At 43.2% G+C, this 21107-nt stretch overlaps 1 protein-coding gene across 4 annotated transcripts in view; it reads right to left on the minus strand.

The window, feature by feature from the left end:
- The window catches only part of PRKAG2 (protein kinase AMP-activated non-catalytic subunit gamma 2), a 224327-nt gene that overhangs the window by 111514 nt on the left and 91706 nt on the right, over nucleotides 1-21107 (minus strand). Inside the window, exon 1 of one of the 4 annotated variants that reach the window (XM_058038185.1) lies at nucleotides 3329-3859. The exons of the other annotated variants lie outside the window; for them this stretch is intronic. Within the exon in view, the coding sequence (XP_057894168.1) occupies nucleotides 3329-3434 (106 nt within the window). The 5' untranslated portion in view covers nucleotides 3435-3859. Of the gene's footprint in view, nucleotides 1-3328; nucleotides 3860-21107 lie in introns of those variants that run through there. 4 annotated transcript variants of the gene reach the window in all.

The following is a 21107-nucleotide window of genomic DNA, read 5'->3' on the forward strand; positions in this document are numbered from 1 at the left end:
CTCTGCCCAGTGCAGAGGACGGAAGGGGTTTAGCTCAGCTGATACACAGAACTACTTCATTATTTTATTTGCAGTGGCCTGATGGCATCTAGCCCTGGGAAGCCAAGAAGCTGCACTGGCCCAATCCTGTGTACAAAGACTGGAGGATTCTTCCTAAAAACACTTATGGAAGTGGCCAAGAAAAATAAAAAATTACAAATTCACCCACTGTGGGTGTCAGTTTACTACTTTGGGGTAAATATCAGGGGATATTTTCCTCTTTTTTCCTTTTCTACTCCTCTTCTGAAAACCATTCAAGCTCATTTAGCAACAGGGAGGCTGCTGCCATTCATTTCTCACCCCTGATGGTAGATGACAACCAAATGGGATGTGCTGGTGTGTGATTAACCCTGAGGAGCCCCCAAGCCTGGCTGCTACCAGCACTCCAGCACACATTAATACTGGCCATAAAACCTGCTGAGCGCCAGCAGTTCCCTCGAAAGCTGCTCAGAAAGTGTTTATTGAGGCCTAATAGCTACAAGATACAGATTAAATGTAGCAAATAGTGCAAAGCTTTTGTTTTGACACTTCCCTGCCATTAATTAAGGCCATTGGGGTGGGGAGCATGAGGGGAAAGGTACTTGCAAGTGTGTTAACCTGTTCCCTGAAGGGAACCCAGACTGTTGGGATGGCAGAGGCAATCCCCACAGCAGGGCATCCAAGGAAAGCAGCAACTCAGACAAATCCCATCTGATTTTCCCCACCCTTGTGACTCAGTAGTTCTCTGTTGATGGTGGAAGTGCAGGGAGCTGACCTGGTCGCACTCTTACAAGAATGGCATCTGCAAAATCTGTGGAATAAAAACTGTGCTGAAAACTCTGCCTGGTGCTCACTGTCTATCACTGGAGTGGGCTACAAAGCTGGAATAAGTATTTTAGCACCGCTGCATTGTATTTCCTATTTTTTTATATAACTCTGTCACCAACAGAACAGTTCATATAATCAGGTTTTTTGGTGCAGAACAAATTATCTTCTCCATGGAGGGAGTTGAGGACAGGGTTTAGAGTTAGACTCAGAGGAAGCAGACATGCAAACTATGTTTAGTGCTTGCAGCAGTGAATCCTTTTGCAGATACTGGCTATTCTCCTCTGCTGATGAAACCACAATTAGACAGTGAATTAGTGGTCCAAAGTGCCATTCAACAGTCAATCAACAAATGGCACACATTTTTCTTTTCATTCTACATGAGAATTTAGGATGTTTAAGCAGAAATTTGGGAAGGAATTTTATGTCTTTAAGATAAATAATATTTATATATTTAAGAAAATATTCCCCTTCTTGTTGCATAAACCCTGTGACCTGTCTTTGTGCATGTTGCTGACACTGTGAAATTCCAAAGACTTGGGTCATTTCTCATTCACATCAGCTTGACCTTCCTACCACTCCCTCTGAAACCCTCAGGTGGGTTTAGGGAAATGCAAACAGGACACAGTAAACAATTTTAGATTTAAAATCACTTAACTGTACACAACAGGAAAAAAAAGGAGAAGTATTTGCAAAGATTACAACTTAAAAATTACACAACCGACCACTAAATAAATTGGAAAACATTAAATAGAAAACCAAGCCTTCTGGGCAGCTGTAACCAACCCATCCACCAGCTGTAATTCCCCATCACTAAATGTACATGTATGTCTCACATTGTGCATTTGGTCCAACACTGCTCCTGCTTCCATCATTCTGCTGGATGTGACACAGTGACTCCAGATCAATAGAGAGTAAAAGAACCTTTCTTACCCTTTGTACATGTCAGCCTCTCTGAACAGAGCCTTATCCAGCTGATTCAGTATAAGATCAGTTTTAACCCTCTTAGTCACAGAACAGAATTGCTCAGTAACACTCACGGTCTTCAGAGAAACAGCTACCATAAGCATTAGGAAATGCATTAAAATTGGTATTTCTGCATTATTAAGACAACAGCCAGATCCTGTTGAAAAATCCCTTTTCCCCTGACCAGCTGATCCCTGTGTGGCACACTCTCTGTCAGAGATACTCTCTGACACACACACCTCAGCTCTTCCAAAAATCAAACCCTGTAAGAGTAATGAGAGTCTTATCTTTTTAATTCCTATTTATTTACCAAAAATAGCCATTTCTTTAGTTTAGTTTCCAATTTTCCAACAACCACATTAGCCAATAAGTACAACTTCAATATTCATTGTTTATTTACGTACAGGAAAGAAAGAGCAGGAGAAAAGTAATCTTTTTTAAAAATAGCAGATTAAAGCAATGGACAGTAACCTCAGCACCTGTGCAGGAGCTAATAGGGACCAGGAAAAGCTTTTGATTAAGAGAGAATGGTCCCTAATTGCAACTCAAACACAATTGTACTGATAACTGCAGTATCAGAATGATGGTTTTAAATTCATTAGTTAAGAGATTGATAAGAATTTTTTCTCTACTTTAAATTCATGTTTCAATAGATACTAAAATTAAACTATTAAAACCTCTGTGCTAACAGACACAAACAGAAATTACTGCTCCAAGCCACATATTCCTTTAAACCAGGTAGGTTGTTTCCAGTCATAATAAAATATTTTCAGGGCAGAGGAGGGGAAGAAGAAACACTGAAATGGGACTGAGTATGGCATTAATAGACTTTGCTTTTATTCTAAGCTCTAATATCAGGCAACTGCACAGCCAGGAAAAACCCACACCATCTCTGGGAGAGCTTCAGGTGAAAATCTGCTTTCAGATGTTACTGCACTGCAAGAGTCTCATGCTTAGACTAATCCTTTTCTACTCCTATTAACCAGAAAGTTAGTTAAAAATCTTAAAGAAAATGAAGACCCACAGCAGAAGTAGATTTTTATGGTGATCACAGGCTTCTGGCTTTCCTCCCTGTTTATTTGCTGCCTGTATCCATTACAAACCTATGTGTTCATAGGCAAGCAGCAAAATTCCTGTGTCTTGAGGAATTGCTCAGAGAGGGATAAGTGCAGGGTGCAAAGCCTGAACCCTCAACCCAAGTTATTAGGCCTAACTTAGAACTTAGTTAATATTTTTCATTTAAAGTGACATCAGGCAATAGTCCCTTCTGAATGCCATGGGATTTACTGCAAAGCTTCCTGTACCATCCCTCTTTTCCTAAAGGTTATGGCTGATGTGTGTTACAGGTATCAGCTCAGAATTTCATCTCTGGTACAAACCAACACCAAAATAACCCCCACACAACAAATGCACAATTCAGTCAGTGAAACTGGGCAGCACAGCATTGTTGCTCAATTATTCACTATCCCCCTGTCCCACAGAGCAGTGTCCCTCCTTGCTGGATGCAGGGGCTCCTTACCAGCCAGGCCCTGGGGGTCGGAGTGGCGCCTTTCCAAGATTTTGCATCGCTCCTTTCTCTTCTTGCTCCCTCTGAAGCTGCCAAAACGCTTCATGAGCTGCAGCATGCACTCGCGCGGCCGCAGCTGGCGCTCATGCCCAGGGCTGGAGGAAAAGAGCAGCACGAGGGGCAAGGCAAGGCATCGCTCACACCAAAAGCCCAGGTGTGAGAAAAGAGCTCTCCAGAAAGACAGTGTGGCTGCAGCAGAAGTCCAGCTGGTCAGCAGCTCAGCTCTGAGGGGCCTGGCTGTGGTCTCTGTGCGGAGCTGTCCTGCAGCAGGCTGCCGACCCTTGCCCGCCAGGCGCTTCCAGCCTTAATTCCGGCATGCAGTGACTGCCCTGGACGCCGGGAGAAGTTCAAAGTCTGCCCAGCTTGCAGCCACAGAGCTCTTATACATCAGCTGTCAGAAGCCCTGGAGACCAAAACATTTCCCAGCGGATCAGCTCGTGTGGAAAAGGTCAGGAGCCGCCTGATAAGCTCCCTTGTTCAGGAACTCCTGAGGAGCGAAGGAGCCACCAGCGCTCTTGAGGGGAACCGTCACGTGCGGCTGGGCATGACCACTCTTCCAGCAGGCTGTAAAAGGAAACCACCCCTGGACAGACAATTCCTGGCAGCAGTGTCCCAGGCACACTGGCACCACGATGTGACATCACCCAACTATTTTGATTCACGTGTGCTGGGTCCTGGGAGGGACAGGAGAGCCCAGCTGACTGTCCATGAGCTCCGGAATGCCCAGCCCTCCACAGCTAATGACTGATGGATTCATGGCATCCAGCTCCTGCCAATTCATAAAAAAGAAGGCTGATACTTTCTGGAAACTGTAGCTGGAGCTTCTCTGTGATGTGCCCTCCCCGTGCTGCACATATCCCTGTGCTCAGTGCAGATTGCTCTGTCCAAATTTGCTCTCTGCAAAGCAAAAGGCACCAGCACAGCTGTTTGTAACCCAGCTCAATCCCCCTCGTGGTCTTTTCAATGAGACAAACATGCACGAGGCTGTTGCTCATCCCAATCAGCCAGGCTGTATGATGATGTTTGGCTCTGAGTCTGTGTTTTTAGTGCTGTTTATTTTAGGAAAGGGTTGATCATCGTGGGCTGGATCTTGAGCAGCTGGAGAGGGGAGGGAGTGTGATTCAGGGCACAGTCAAACCATTGTAGCCAACCTTCCTAAGATCATAGTAAATGCTCTGTTAAATCAAAAGCTTTTTTATAGTTACAGAGCATCAGCCTTTCCTCTGGACACCATCAGATTGTGACGCTCAGCTTCTTCAAAAATCAAACCCTATATGAGTAATGAGAGTCTTATCTTTTTAATTCCTAGGAGGAATTGAAGGATATATCACCTTTTTCCTCTAGAAAGAAACATGATTTCTTCCTTGTGCCCATGATTGCTTCTGGGACTTAATATCATTAGGAAGAAAAACAAAGCCTAGCCTTGAATGCTGCAGAAAAGGCCTTTATCAACACAGATTCCTTGCAAGCTTTGGTTTTTCAGAAATATGCATTAATGCAAGGATGCCTTGGGCCTTCAGGACCCCCAAGAACACCTGCAGAGGTGACAGCAGGTTCTTCTGTCATCCTCAGCTACCAGAAGCTCCCCCAAGTCTACCCTGTGAGAACATGGAACAAGACAGTATAGAAGACACCATTGTTCTTTCACCTAGCAACCAAAACAATCAAATTATTACAAAGACACTTAATTATGTTCCACACAAGGCTCTGAACTGATATCCAAGTGAGGCACGATGATAATTATCGTGAAGCTGTTCTCAGACTTTCCCCTTCTGTCTAGTCCTCCCACTTTCCTTACTCTCATCTCTGCGCCCTGTTTCAGCTCTGCAAGTGAACATCCTGCTGCTTTTAACCAAATAACAATCCTTGGCATGAAATCTCCTGTCAGCACAGTGTGTTTACAAAGCCCCCTCTCCAGCCCCTCCCTTGAGGCTCACTGTTCAGAGAGGAGAAGCAAATGGAGTAATGAGCTGAGGAATTAGCAGGGGAAAGTGTCTGTGCTACTTAAATATTTGGTTTAATGTAGCTGTAAGAAGCCGTAAGCTCTGCACACCCCTGTGCTCTCCATCTTGCTTCCATCCACAGGATACTAAAAATCCCAAAATCTGGCTTTGTGTGACTGTGGGGTACATGTCACTGATTCTCCGACTTCTGGGACTCTGGCTGGGCCCTCCCAAGGGGCTCCCCTGTTGGGGGAGACCCTCCTGGAGTGGTTTTGTGTCAGGAAAGAGACACACTGGATCTTTTTGGTCTCCAGGTTCTTGTTTATTGTTATCTTATTTAGAGTTTTGCACACTGTCCACACCAGGCTCAGGGCACTGGAAAAGCACCACAAAAATGGCCAACAATCTCTTGTTCCAAGGTATTTGAAAGCTGAACTATCCAATTAAGAGCTGACACCTGGATTATTTCCCTTTTTAACCCAATAACTGATCCCAAAGAGCTGCAATGGGGACTTTTCCACTCAATTACAAAATGCCACCCAAACCCATGGAGAAGGAGAAGCATAAAGAAGAAACCCAGGTCAACACCCTGCGCCCTCCATCTTGCTTCCATCCACAACATACTAAAAATCCCAAAACCTAAATTTCCCACCTAAGTGATACACCTACACTACTCTCCACAATCTATTTCACACCTTAGTGGATTCTGGTCTATCTTGAAGTTTAGAAAATTTTCTCCATGAATGAAGGTCAAACTCAGTGCTCCCCTGGGGGCCAGGGGACCCCAGAGCAGACAGGGAAATATTCCCAGTGCCCTGGGTTTCCACATGTGACCACCACATTTACCTCTGCAACTTCATCTGCACTGTCCCCTCCCTTCCCTCTGCCATGACCATGGCACCAGCACTGAGGCAGCAGCTGCCCTGGGACAAGCTCTGGCTCTCCCCACAAGCACATTTCAAGTGCTGGTTCTCAACCCACTTCCATAAGTACTTCCCATTTTAAAACCAGCTCCCCCAAACCAAATTTGGATTCTCCTTGCTGCAAACTAAGCCTAGTCATCCTTCTCTCACCATGCACAGGGAGAACAATGCTTCTTTCTGATCCAGAGTCACCCCTGGCATATTTGACAACAGTTATTTAATTGCCTGTCCATTCTTTAATTGGCCAAAACCACAGGAAGGGCTGCCTACACCCCCAATGCAGGCTGAACCTCAGGCTCCCTCTATTTCAGAAAAGCATTCCTCATTCTTCAGTGGTCAAAGGATTGCTAGGAATGACTTACTGTTATCAGAAAGCAAAAAAAATAATCCCTTTTTAATGAGATAAGAATTGCTATGGCTTCAGCATGGAAACAGCCCCCTTTTTGATGGAAACCAAGGATAAATGGTCACTGTTGACCTTTTCAAGCAGGGCCATTGCACCAGGAGGGCTCATTTCCCCTTATTAAGAGAAGCAGCAAGACACTAATGTTTCTACAGAGAGCTACTAGAAAATGAAACAACACTGTTTAACAACTGACTTTCACAGCAATTTGTTAAAAAAGCACTAAGTGTTTTGGGTATAATCAGTCTGTCTCCCACAGCTAATGGTCTAGCAGATACTTGCACATTTACACCAGGTACTACATCTTCTTAATGATTCCAGTGCAAGGATCTTGTAAAACTAATAATAAAAAGCTGAGCTTCAAAGTGTTCCTTTGGGGCCATCTATGTTCTGGAGATTGAAAACACAAATCCCTTCCATCCCCTCCAAGCAACCATGAAATGTACTCCTGTCAAGCCACATTAATTAGTTATCCCATATTATGATTTTTTAGCTGTATAAGGATAACACAGTGGCCCTACAAAAATCCTACACTCACTCTGAGAGATACCAAGCAATGGGCAGCTTAATAAAATTATTTTGGGGGAAGGAGCAAACAAACACTGGTATATGTGAATGAAACACTTCCCTAATCCCATTATATCTGCAAAGTTCACCAGACCTCAGCCCAAAAACCTCCATTCCTGGCTGGGCTCCCTCTTTTTGATGCTTTTTGCTTTTAAGTTCTCCATCTCTCAGGGTAAAAGAACCTGCCCCCAGTGATTTACCACAACTCCTCAGGCACAAACATAACAAAAATATTTTTTTCTCTGGATGGGATGTGAAGGTTTGTTCTATGAGGTAGAATTGAGTGTTCAGATTTGGTCACCAGGCAGAAAATATGGAAGATGCCATCACACCAAACAAATGCAGACATCAGAGCTTGAAACACAAAATGATTCATCTGTTTTACAGAGGTGTAAATTTTGTGCCATGGGGAAAATACTTTAAAACCTGGTATTTCAAACAATTTCCTCAGTTTCCTGTTAAACAGGAGCTTGAACCTGGTATACAAACACAGCAGCAGAACACAGGGCAGGCAGTGGGGGCCAGTTAATACTATCTAATTTACTTTCATGTGAAAATGGAAAAAACAATGTTTTCTTCCTCGAAATTTAAGAGCTCATTTAGCTCAAAACAGGAAGGCTGAGAGGAATATGTATCCCCTTAGTGACAATTACTGTTTGAACTGGCTGCTGACTGCAAATCAGCAAAACCAAGTATTTCCCTTTCCTCATTGCTGAGAATTTCCTCATTTAAAATGCCCTGTTTTTGTCATTGCTAAGAGAAATAAAGTTCAGATCCATGCTCAGAAAGGTAAATCATGCTTGCATTTCTACATGGATCATGTTTCTCTGCCAGGCTGTCCTAAAAGTTTCCCCTAAATTGGAATTTTTTTCTAATTTTCATTTTTTAAACTCTACATAATGACGTTGGCAAAATTGAACATTTTAATACTGTCAGTGGTGCTGGCACATGCTTACACATCTTACAACACCAGACTGATCTTAACTGCAACCATACTTCATATAAATAGAAAATGTGGAAAATATTTCAAAATAACATGCAAGTAAATATGTATAAGAGATCTTTGCTCTAAAAAAAAAGCCACTCAAGTCCAGGTGATGCAATGCACAGCCACAAAAAGCCTGTTTGGCCTGAACACCATTTGCAGGCTGATTGGACAGAACATATAGCCCATGTTTTCAAAGAGAAACACAAACTACCACTTTCTCCATCTGCTCCAAGCCCAGCTCACACCCCATAAAAGAATTGCAAGTTTATGACTCCAAGCTGGGCTCAATTACTTCCCATAATCATAACCAAGTGTTTCTCTGTAACGAGCTTTCATCCCCCTTTTTTAATACTCCTTCATGCTGCTTTCACTATACATTAAGAAAGATTTCAATCTCTAAAAAATCTGTTAGAAAAATCTAAAAGTTTAATTTCACTTCTTTCCAGCAGTCCCCCAAGGTGCACACTGTATTCCCCAGAACTCTTGGTAAATTACTTATAAATTAAATCCTGGCATCTTTGTGATGTTTTCCTATCCTACCTTTCCAGAGCTTGTAACACAAACCAGCAGGAATGGGAGTAACAGCAATGGTAGTGTTGGCATAATTGTGATTTCTAGTAAGAAAAACACTTTTTCAGACCCAGAGTGTCTATCCCAGAAGAGCAATAAGCTGGGACTGATGACAGTGATCCCATCCAAATGATAATTTTATCATTTCCCCACATCTTTCTAATAAACTTGGTGCATATGTTTCCAGCACTCACTTCAACAATTTCACATCTATTGTGAAAAACTGAGCTGTTTTTAAATGCATCACAATCTGGCTGTGCTCAAAACACCAAAACAGTATTCAATCCAGGAAGTACAAGATGTCTGATGACAACACCACTTCTAAAATTTAGTAAGTTCTCAGCTAAAGAAAAACATCTCAGCAGTAACTTCTATAAAAGAAAAAAAAAAGAAACAGCAGAGATAATAAATTCCTTAGAAGCATTTTCCACTTGGGCTTTTCTCATCTCTTCTTGCTTCTCTGAAGTCTTTCAAATATATTGATCCACAAAACCTTGGGAAAGAGATAGAATTCACTGGAACATCACAAATCTCCTTTTTGTCCTCTTCTTGTCCTCCTTTCTTTACTGCTTCTTCACTTCTCATGCAGAATTGGAACAGATTAAATGATGCTAAAGTTAAAATGGGCATTGTAGGGTCTTCAGTTTAAATTAAAGTCTTAAAACCAGCATTGAATGCAACACAAAGAGAGTGTCAGCAAATGAAATAAGACAGAGATTGCTCAAAAGAAGTAATATGTTAGGGATGGCCAGGAAAGTTTAGGGAAAGTTGTATAAATTTCACCTGAATAGTGAAATTTATACAACTTTCCCAAAACTGAAAGAGTATAAGAGACTAAAAAATCAGAGCATCACAACTCTACAGAAATACAGGCCTGCACTGATTCAGACTTTGGAAATTAGAAAAGGAGAGAGAAGAGGAAGAGGAAGAGGAAGAGGAAGAGGAAGAGGAAGAGGAAGAGGAAGAGGAAGAGGAAGAGGAAGAGGAAGAGGAAGAGGAAGAGGAAGAGGAAGAGGAAGAGGAAGAGGAAGAGGAAGAGGAGAAAGAGAAGAGAGAACTCACGGATTAGCAACAGTCGGCACCAGTGCTCAGCTGTCCTTGCATGTCAACCCTACACAAACCAGTCACCCCAAAATGACCCATTGCTATGTCACAGTGGGTGAAATAAAGACATAAATATGCTATATTTATATTACATACATAAAATCAGAGACAGTGGCCAGCAGCATCCTATTAGACCTGTGAGACAACACAGAAATGCTGACTGAAGAGAAAATTGAACCACATCTTGAAAAGCTAAATGCTTGGATAATGCTCGAGAAGCCTTTCCCATTCCTGACTCCAGCAGTTTCACCAATGACTCTCCCACTCTTCAGTGATTAAAAATGGATCTCATGGTTCAGCTGCAAGGGAGCAGCAACTCCCAGAGGAATGAAACATTCCCCACCAATCCCAAGGGCAAAGGAGGATTTATGTGCCCCTCCTGCTCTTTGATGCTCTGATGGTGCAGAAGAACCTGAAACCTACACTGAGGTCACCTATAGGCATTTACATAAATGTTATTTTGGCAGTGAGAGGGGGATCTTGTAGCAGTGAGTTGAATTGCTCATTAACTCAAGCTCAAAGCTCACAAAATCCCAAGGACTAGCCAGGGTATCCATGGGAAGGACTTCAACAATGATACAGCCACTGCCTGTCTGGTTACGCCAATGGCCAAGGACACTGCACAGGACTCCATCCTGATGAACTGAACACAGGAGTGATGCCAAGAGGGAAAATTCCTACAGGATCACTCAACTCTGCATTCTTAACACAAGTGGGATTGCTCCAGCGTGGTGGTTTGACCAGGAAGAAGTGGGAATTCTGGGATGCTGTGGTCAAACCAATGGGTGCTCGGATTTTGATATTGGCACCTGGTGTAGCCAGTGGGGTTTGGACACACCTCTGAGAACACACAGGGGTTAAAAGCAGAGCTTCGGCCCTGGGAGGCTCTCTTGGGACTTGGAGGGAAGGAGGTCGGATCTCCCTTCCCCCGTCCAGGGGCAGCCATGTGGTAGGCCTGGGCCTGGACAGACATGGGGGTGAGGAGGCCCTGGAGGATGGAAGGGTGGAGGAGCACCAAGAGACAGCCATCGGGCAGCCATTCCTCCCCCCAGGAGAGAGAGAGGAGAGCCGGCGTCTGAATTTGATAGCGGCCGGCCCAGGAGGAAAAGGCGGGGGAATGCAGCGAGGAGGGGCCGGCCGGAGCAGCAGCAAGTGTGGGAGTGCCGGAGCTCTGGGACAGACAGAGACTGAAATTTTCAACCCTTTCTTTCATGATTAGGACCTCGCAAAAATGCTGATCCTCCTCGGAGCTGAATAAGAAGGGAGATAAGAGATGAGATAACAAGGACCTGGCCCGAAGGATGTGGAGAAGCCTGGCTGAGTGGGGAGAGATGACTGGAGTGGCCTTTTGGCTGGACTTTTCTTGTGTAGCCATAGACTCAGTTTTATTCCTGTGACACAGAGACTGCACTTAGGGGGAGGCCGTGCCTCAGAACCAGGAGGGTTCATTGTGGGGACCCCTCGGCCCCAGGGGGTTGGAAAAAATTGGGGGGGACAGATGTCCCAAAGCAGAGACTGTGCCTTTTTGGAGCGAGACAAGGCATCCTTAAAAGACAACCCTAAAAGCAGCTCTGGTCCATGCACAGTGGTGAGAGCACTGGGCATGGAAGGAAGATGTCACAAATGGCAAAAGGACTTTCCGGGCGGTGCTGAGTGACATGGAAGCACACGAGGTTCCAGCGTGTTTCCAGGGGAAGCCTATGGTGCAAGAAAGACTCCTCTCCTCTTCACGGACTGAAGTTTGAATATCCAAAAGGGTGGTGCCAGACTGGGCAGTTGGTGATTTGGGGGAATGTATCAGATTGGGAAATTTTGGTGGTGGGGAGGAGGAAAGTGTTTTTTGTAAGGTTTTCAATTTTTTCCCTTATAGTTTTTTCCTTCTTTTCTTGTAGTTTAGGTAATAAAGTTTTCTTTATGTTTAAGCTGGAGCCTGCTTTGCTTATTCCTGGTCACATCTCACAGCAGACACCAGGGAGAAGGTATTCTCATGGGGGCACTGGCTCTGTGCCAGGCCCAAACCATGACATCCAGCCAGGGGAATGCAATAGAAAGGGAGGAATCCTCTGTGTAGAGGGGACTGCAATGAAATCCACCTCCCTGCACAGTCTTTTTGAATTGCAGCAAATCCCTTCATCTGTTTGTTCAAGCTTTAGTAAAATACAGTAGACCTTTTCTTAAAAAAAAATACAAGGGATTTAAAAAAAAAACCACCAGCACCAAAAAAAACCAGAAAAAAACCAAAAGCAAACTAACCCCCTCAAAAAACACCAAAAATCAAAACCAACCAAAAACACCCCAAAAAGACCCAAACAACACAAAACCCAGAAAAAAACACCCAAAATAAAATAACCCCAAACAAACAAATAGAAAAACCAAACCACCAAAAAAAAAAAAAAAAAAACAACCCAAAACCAAACCATAACAAAATACCACAGAAAATAAATCCAGAAACCCCCCTCAAGATCTGTCTTCATTTTCTACTTTTACTTTTGCAAGAAATTAATGATTCAGAAGCATCATTAGTTGTAAGCAAAGGAATAAAGCCAAGTGCTTTGCATACTTTAATGTCATAATAACTGAACAACTGGCAAACCAGCTCTTCAAGATATCTTGAAGAATCTTCAAGATAAATACCTCAGGAACCACCACCACCTTATATATAGAAAATATATAGATAGATAAATGATATAGATGATATAGACATAGATATAAATATATAGAGAGAAGAAGTTTACTAGGATTAGTTTTCCAAATATGCCAGAAGAGATGGGAATATAGAAGAGAAAATATGCATTTTTCTCACACACATGAGGTCTGGAAGAGAAAATCTTTCTGGTTTATTTTTCCAGGTTTTGTTGGTTTTGTTGTTTGTTTTAATGGGGTTTGGTTTACATTTTTTGCACCCATATCACACTGAGCAATTTTGATAGCAAAAGACTCTACTGATTTTAAAGAGAGATGAAAGTACTGTGAGAAAGACAGACTCTGCAGCTTTTTGAGGTGGTACAGAGGCACCTTAACAATCTCCAAAGGTACAGAAGGGACAAAGAAAGGGACAGTGGACATGTATGGGAAAACTGGATTGTTTTACTCTTGACAATGATCTAGAAACCACCCAAATATTTCCCATTTATTGATTATTCTACCAATTTAACTGGCAAATTGGGGGAAAAGGATCCCCAGGATCCAGCTAAAAAGCTGCTGTGACTATGGGAGCCACAATCTTACAATTCAAAGGATAGTGTGGAACAGCTTGGGTGGTGAAAAGTTCCCTGTTCATTCATTGTATGAGTGAAAACCAAGCACTGCAAAGTTCAGAGTTGTTATTTTTAGGATTGTGTGAAAAATCTCAGTGGGTTGGCTGGGACCAACACAGACATGAACTAGAGAAAGCTTTGAGTCTTTATTCCTCGAGATGACAGAAGGGCTGGAAACCTGGGAGCTACAAGGCAGCAAGAAAACATTCCTGGAAAAGCCAAGGCTGCCAGTCTGCACACACAATGCCTGGCAGGAGAAAAAGCAGTCTGAAACTTTGCACAGCAGCTAATGATAAAGGAAGAGACTGGCAAGGCTGTCAGCTGTGTCCCTGGGGATCTGCATGAAAGCCAGAGTGGGAAAGGGATAACACCACTGCCACTTCTTACACAGTGTTTCCTTGGTCATTTATGTTTCAGGATCCCCTAATGAATCAGAGGAGCAGTGCTCAGGTACATCCCAGCTGACACTTCATTTGCAGCCAGCATCTTTCCCTGCTCACTTCCTCAAAACACATTGAGCCTCAAATTGAGAGACTTCTGGAATCATGGAATCTCTTTAGTGTGACTTAGCTTAGCAATACATTGGGCCAATCACAATACTGTTTGTACCTTGTCAAGTAAATTGCAAATTATCTAAAACAGTAACACAGATGACCTGAATTTGTTGCAGAGAGCCATCAGGACCCCAGATCTTGTCAAGGTTCGTGCAGTGGCTTCAGTGCTTAAAGTAGAAAGCACTCTACCCAGTAGTTCTCATGTCACTAATCCTTAAAATCCACATCAAGAAACAAAGCAGAAGCTCAGTGTTATGTTCACAGAGCTCTCCAGCAGCAGAGACTCTTGAATTTCTTGGTTTGCCCCAAAAGACTCCTGCATCCTTAGTCCCTCCCTCAGGTTCCTCTGTTCTCAGGGGCCACATTTCCAACACAGGCCCAGGAGCTTTCTCCCACCTGGTGTAACTCTGGCTTTTAGAGTCCAGGTTACCTGAAACAGCCTGTAAAACCTAACCATGTTCCAGACTGAACACTTCTGTTATTATTACATATTTGTGGAAAGAACCCACTCCATCATCACCTGGCAGCTGGCAATAAGGGCTGGCAAATCTGACCCTCAGCTTATTTGCAAGCACGTCACTGGAGCAAAAAAAATAATATTAAAACCTCTGTGCTAACAGACAAAAAACAGAAGTTACTGCTCCAAGCCACATATTCCTTTAAACCAGGTAGGTTGTTTCCAGTCATAATAAAATATTTTCAGGGCAGAGGAGGGGAAGAAGAAACACTGAAATGGGACTGAGTATGGCATTAATAGACTTTGCTTTTATTCTAAACTCTGCTATTAGGCAACTGCACAGCCAGGAAAAACCCACACCATCTCTGGGAGAGCTTCAGATGAAAATCTGCTTTCAGATGTTACTGCACTGCAAGAGTCTCATGCTTAGACTAATCCTTTTCTACTCCTATTAACCAGAAAGTTAATTAAAAATCTTAAAGAAAATGAAGACCCACAGCAGAAGTAGATTTTTACAGTAACCACAGGTTTCTGGCTTTCCCTGTTTATTTGCTGCCTATATCCATTACAAACCTATGTGTTGATAGGCAAGCAGCAATAATTCCTGTGTCTTGAGGAACTGCTCAGAGAGGGATAAGTGCAGGGTGAAAGCACCAACCCTCAACCCAAGAGAACAAACTTCCACTGGCCTCAGTAGCAAAACCCAGGCTCATTGCCAGCAAAACTGAGCTTCTCAAGATGTCTTTAAATTAATTTCTGAGAGGTTTTTTTCCTGCACGTGTTAAAAGATGTGACACAAACTCCTGCGCCAGGCACAGCACTGACTAGGAAGGTCCTGCTGATCTTTGAATCAGAGCCCTCAACACCACCAGCTAAAATCAGCCCTTCAAATTCCCCCTGCACCCTTCAATCCTCCCTATTTACAGTCACATGCTACAAAATTCAGACTTTTAAACTACATTAATTAATGAAACTTCACAAAAACATCCCATGAGAGGATCCACTCAATTTACTGGATAAAGCTTTGGGGAAACTCCCTGAGCTGGTCCACAGTGAAGAATGAAGTTCTTCAACAGTTTTAACTGCTCAGCTCCAAGAAAATTTCCACTGTGTTAACAATACCAGCACAAAACCGCTCGCATTTCTCTAAGGACATAGCAAACCAGTGTCCTTTCTTTACAGCACTGAGCCCACCAGGCTGCACCCACCAGTCCCACCTCACCCCTTTAAGGCTGCAACTCAAGGGGTTCTCCCCCTCCTACAATAGCATTGTTAGTGTATTAATTAAGTTCTTAACCTCATTTACCTCCTTGGCTTTTGCACCATGCAAAAAGAACAAGGAAAGAAGAGCTGGAGGCTTCCTTAGGACAGCAAAGGCTCCTTTAATCCTGCAGCCTTCAGTGAAGGAGCAGAAATTGCTTATAAATAGCTCAGTTGAACACGATTCCTTCCCCACTGCACAGCAAATATCTGTGTCCAAGGCAGAGGATAAGAAACTTTGGGGAAACTGCTGTGCAAACAAAGTTTCACCAAGTGCCAGGTTTAGAGAGAAACCAAGTTCTAGCCATGAACTCATCACAGGATTTTTCCCTCGGAATTTTTGCAAGATGGGCATGTTCTGTGCGCTGCTGAACTTTGCATGTGCTGGATGGACAATAAAGTAATTTCTAAGAATTTCAGTGATGTCAGGCATTTTCTTTTTTTAATGTGACCAGAAAGTGGCAAAAGCTGTCAGTGGCACTGGCAGTAGCTTAACAAGAAATGTTGACGTTGCCTGGATACTGAGTCCTGCTCCAGCCTGGATTTGCCTGCATGTCTGCACTTGACAGGAGTAACTCCTTGGGATTTTAGGTTTTCTTTAACATTTTGAGATCTGTGCAAATATCTCTCCTTATTCAGATCCCTCCTTCTCTCTCCTCCCCCACTTTCTGGCTTTGTAAAATGCAAACTAATTCCTCAACCATAGTAAAGCCATAAATAATAAGCCATAAAAATATTTTTTGTTCTTTTTTTTTTTTTTCCCTCCAGGTTAATCCTTTCAGTTATATAAACACTTTATAAAATAGCATGGCAAAAGTATATGAGAATCTTTTTATGTGATTAAGACTTTCTCCTTCTTTCCCAGTGACAGTATTTCATGCCTCGCATTTGCCACTGCTGAGATTTGCTCAGCTGTCTCTCCGTGACCTCCAAAGCAGAAGGCAGCAGGATTTAACATTGCTTCTCATGGAGAGCTTACAGTAAATCACTGCTGGTGGGTATCCATGGAGTCTTGGGGAAAAAGAGCATTAAGTACCTGCTAATTTTTTGTTACAGTGGATGGATTCCAGGTTTTCAGGGATGGCATAAATCCAGCTACTCCAAAGGGAAGCAAATTTTTCCCAGTATTTCCCTTTATTACTGCTCTGCTCCCAATCTGATTGGTTTTTTAGTGTTTGGAGAAAAGAGTTCTGGATGTCATTTAATGAAGTATTGTAGTGTTTTATTATTCTTTACGGTAAAGAATTTGGAAGGACTTTGGAGAGCTTCATGCAGAAGCAAAAACAGGACCAAAGTGCATATACAAAATACAGCTCTAAACTCCTCTTCCTGGCAGCTAGATGACAGAGAAGTGAAAAACATCCACTGCAGACAATTTTTCCAGTCTGGTCCCTGACATGGTTCCCAAGTGAGGAATGATGCAGTTATCCTGCTGCCCCACAGCAGCAGATTTCAGCACCCTGCAGGGTTATTTTCCAAAGGAAATGAAGTGCTGTTCAGATACTTTCTTTAGTGTCACTTTTTAAATTTATCTAATAATGTCACAGGATTTCAATAAGCAAGCAGGTCTTTCAACAATGCCATCCCAAACATCAGGTCCCCATTCCTGCAAGCCTTTCTATACTGGGGAATGACTCAGTTTAGCCATGCTGAAGCAAAGGGTATGCTCTCCTTTCTCTTCCAGTTCTTCATAAAAAAATCCATATATTTTAGAACAAAACATCATGACTGCATCATCTCAAAAGGGTAAATAAAACTTGAATGCAACAAAAACAGGTACCACAATCTCATCACTCTTCCCAGCTGATGCCAAGCACAAAGCAGTGTGAACATGTGAAGTTCATCTATTTCAATGTAATCCTGTTTTCCCTCTCATTACAGTGTGAGATTTTGGGCATTGTTGACTTTAACAGCTCTGTGGGGAGGGGAAGACACTTTCCTGTTGTAGCACTCCAAATTTTAAAATTTAAGCCCTGGCAAAAAAATTTACTCAGAGAAACTTGACATTGACAAAAAAAAAAAACCACAAAAAAAAAAAAAAAACCCACAAAAAAGAAAACCAACTTGATGGAAACCTAGGAGCAGAAACAAACCCTGAAAAATATCTCTTCTTCTCAGCTTTAAAACTGGAATGGACAAAATGAGAGGCAGAGGAAAGAAAGGTGGAGATGACTCAATAGGTTCGTTTTGTGGTGATGCCTTTTGCCTTTCCCAGTCTGATGATGCTGGAACACTTGGATGTGTTTGCAGTGCATGGAGGCAGTGCCAGGAGGCTCCCACTGAACTTGGGCACAAGGAAAGCCTTCTCCCACAGCACACCTCTTCTTAAATACAAAATGCAACAAAGGAGTGAAAATGATGGTGTGAGTGCTGATAATCATGCTCTCCAATTCTATTTCCAAGCACAGCTGAGGCTCCCAGCCCAGTTGGATCCTCTCTGGTGTCTCTTGGCTAAACCAGAGGCAAGCATGGCAAAGCCCTGGCACCACTGCTGTAGCTCTGTGCTCTGTTGGGATCTCTCTTTCCTGAGTTTGTAGCTGGGCTCTCCAGGGAAGCAGCTGCAGGCACTGGATAGAAGTTTCCCATTCTGCAGCACTGATTTTTTACCTATTCTGCTGTGTGAGCTCCTCCAGTGACAACGTTCACTGTCTCCATATCCCAGCTTTCCAAACAGAGGGGCTGTAGGGATTTCCTGTGATAGCCACTGTGGCTTCCAGCTGCTTCCAACAAAGCTCCAGACACTCTGCCTCAAAGCTCATCCCAAAATGATGGGTGACTTTACCAGCAGCATGACTCCTGGCCAGCCCTCAGCAGCATTGACTCAAATGCCATATAATTGCAGTGACGTGTCTTTATTAACGAAACCCATGCCAAGAAACTGTGGTTGGAACAAGAGCTGACCCAAGGCCAGTTTCCTAAGGGTTCTCAGTCCCCTCTTCTCTCACTTGTGGCTTCCTGGGTGCTGCACAACCTCTCCTGGGTCACTGAGGGGCTGCAGCCACCCACAGCTGCTCCAGCTGCCAGCACAGCCACACACAGTGAGGAGCCTTGTCCCAAATGTCACCTCTGGAAAAGCCAGAGCTGCTCCTCCAGCACCACTCTCTGAGGCTGGGGACAATTCCAAGGCAGCCACCATCCTTGGGTGTCTGGTGGGCTTCATCCCTTAAAATCTGAGATTTCAACTCTCTTCATCACCCCTGAACTCTGTGGTTAAATGAAAAAGCAGCATGGGGCAGAACCCCTCTGATGACACCTCCCTTGCACAGAAGCTCCACACAGCCCCCACACCACCCAAAACTCAGGAGAGCTTTATCTTTCAGGATTTATCTGACAGCATGGATATGTGACTACTGCTACATGGAAATGTTCCATATAACACTCAGAAATAAGACATGCTAATCTTCTTATTTGCATTCTCACATTCTAGTATTTTTACACATTCTTCACTCCAATGGTCTGGATAATACCAAAGCATAAATCCTCTTTGCTTAAACAAACTTCAAGGGACTGTGGCCCATCACAGAGGAATCCCAAAGGAATGGCTATTTATTATATACTTCAATGAAATTGAGAAAAATGTTAAATCTCAGCTTCTTTTGTGGTCTTTGTTTCTACAATAAACAGAGAAAAAGAAAAACGTTCTTAACATTTGCAACAAAGCCCAAATCTGTCACTCCACAGCCATGGCTTTGACCATTCCTCTAAATTTAGAACATCTCTCCCTGTCTTCCCTTCCCACTAGTAAGAATTTGCTGATAATCCATCTATTTTTCTGCAGGCTGGCTTCTGATCCAAGAAAATCTAGACAGATATACAAGTGGGTTTGCATTAATCCCCAGCATTTGTTTGAAAGATTTCTGTGAACACCAGCAAACATACAAGATATCAGATCAGCAATTCTCCTCATTACTTACAATTTATGCCTTTGATGGCATAGAAGGGTTTTCCTCTGGGTTTTAAGGACAAAACTCAACACTTAGATCTCCATGTAGGAAACTATTGCTTATTGTTCACCACCTTCCCAGGGGGGATGAGCAAATATTGCTGAAATTAGGCAAAATATTTATGGTTTTTTGGTTTGGTCTGGTGGGTTTGGGTTTTTTGTTGGGTTTTTGTTTTGTTTTGGATTTTGTTTGTTTGTCTGTTTTTGTTTTGAGGTTGTTTTGATTTGTTTTGTTTTAAGGAGGTCTTTGGTTTTTTTCTTCAGATCAACTGACTTAGATGGCTCAGCAAGGATTTACTATTAGTTTCAGGCACCCAATTCTGGAAATTGTTCCACTGGTTCAGAGCCCAGTGATAAAAATCTTCCCCTGTGTCACTGTGAAAAAGTCAGAGGTAGTAAATCCAATGTCCTTAAATGCACATAACAGAGCAAAATTTAATTTTCATGGAGGTAGAAACAGATTTTAACCAGCTTTGCTGCAAGAGGCAATACTTTCTTCTAAAAGATGAAAAACTCAGCTAACCACACATTCATTTTTGAGGTCCATTCTCCTGAACAGGTTCAGGCTGGTGCTGCCTTGCTGAGGGCTCCTTTGCCAAAAGTCCATTTTTGTCAGCTGGGTGCTTGTTTCAGCTGCCACTGGTGCTTCTTGTCTTTCAGAAATCCTCCAAGGTGCTCTAAAACTTGGCCAAACTCACCAATTCTCTACCACACACAAAGGAGGGAGCACTAATATAGGTGCTAAACACAATAAATCCCACAGGCACTGTTTGCCACCTGTAGCTGCTCTTGCTCCTGTACTGAGCATTATCTTACATGAAATTCTTTCACCTTCCCTCCAGAAGGTCTTGACCTGGTGGAGTTTGGATGTGCACCTCAATTTTGATGGATTAAGGGCAGTTTTGGCCTCTGGATGCTCAGTGCTCTGGGTTATGTCAGTGTGAAAGAGGAATTGAAGCAAAAGCTTCAGTGCAAACAGCTTCATCCTGCTGGAGCTACAGCTCAGGTTGCCAAGTGCAGTTCTCTCACCATTAAACAGTTTCATGGAAAGGCTGTGAACATGAAGAGCTGTGGAAACCTTACACTGAGGTTAAGCAAACAAATCTGACACCAGACCTTCTGCCCAGCTCAGGCAGGCAGTGAAGCAGATACATTCACAGTGACCCTGAAATGAAATGCTCTGCGCTCCCAAAGAACTGTGTTTGATGAAGAATATTTAATTTCTGGCTTACCTCTACACGTGTTCCCCAGCCAAAATTTAATTGCATGCATTTATCAACACAATTAAATGTCTGCCTTGATATGGAGTGTCATATCCTGACCTGAGGGCAATGTCAAACTCTCCTGGGATGAGGAGAGGAGAAGCTGATTTCCTGAACAACTGCTGAAATTCCAGTTTGAAGGGAGGGATGCTTTTAGTCCCTGATGTTTTCATTGGTTTAGAAGGCAAAAAGAAAGAAAAGAAACAACAAAACAAAATGACAGAGAGAACAGTCAAGGGTTCTTAGCTCAAAACCTAAGCCAAAGGATTTCCAGGCAGGCAGGGCAATGCCAGACTCTCCACACAAGCAGGAGAAGCAGTGGGATGCCCACAGGAGGGCACCTGGGCTGGCACAGTGTGGCACAGCTGCTCCCACTCTCCTGTCACCCCAGTCCTGTGTCACACACCCACACAGGGCTCCCAGCCCTGCACTCACCCACATTTGGGGCTCAGAGAGCTGTAAACAGCAGGAGATGCTGCAAGAAGCAAACTACAAAGAAA

The sequence above is a fragment of the Melospiza georgiana genome, chromosome 1 (assembly GCF_028018845.1).
Source record: "Melospiza georgiana isolate bMelGeo1 chromosome 1, bMelGeo1.pri, whole genome shotgun sequence".
NCBI classification, from domain to species: domain Eukaryota; kingdom Metazoa; phylum Chordata; class Aves; order Passeriformes; family Passerellidae; genus Melospiza; species Melospiza georgiana.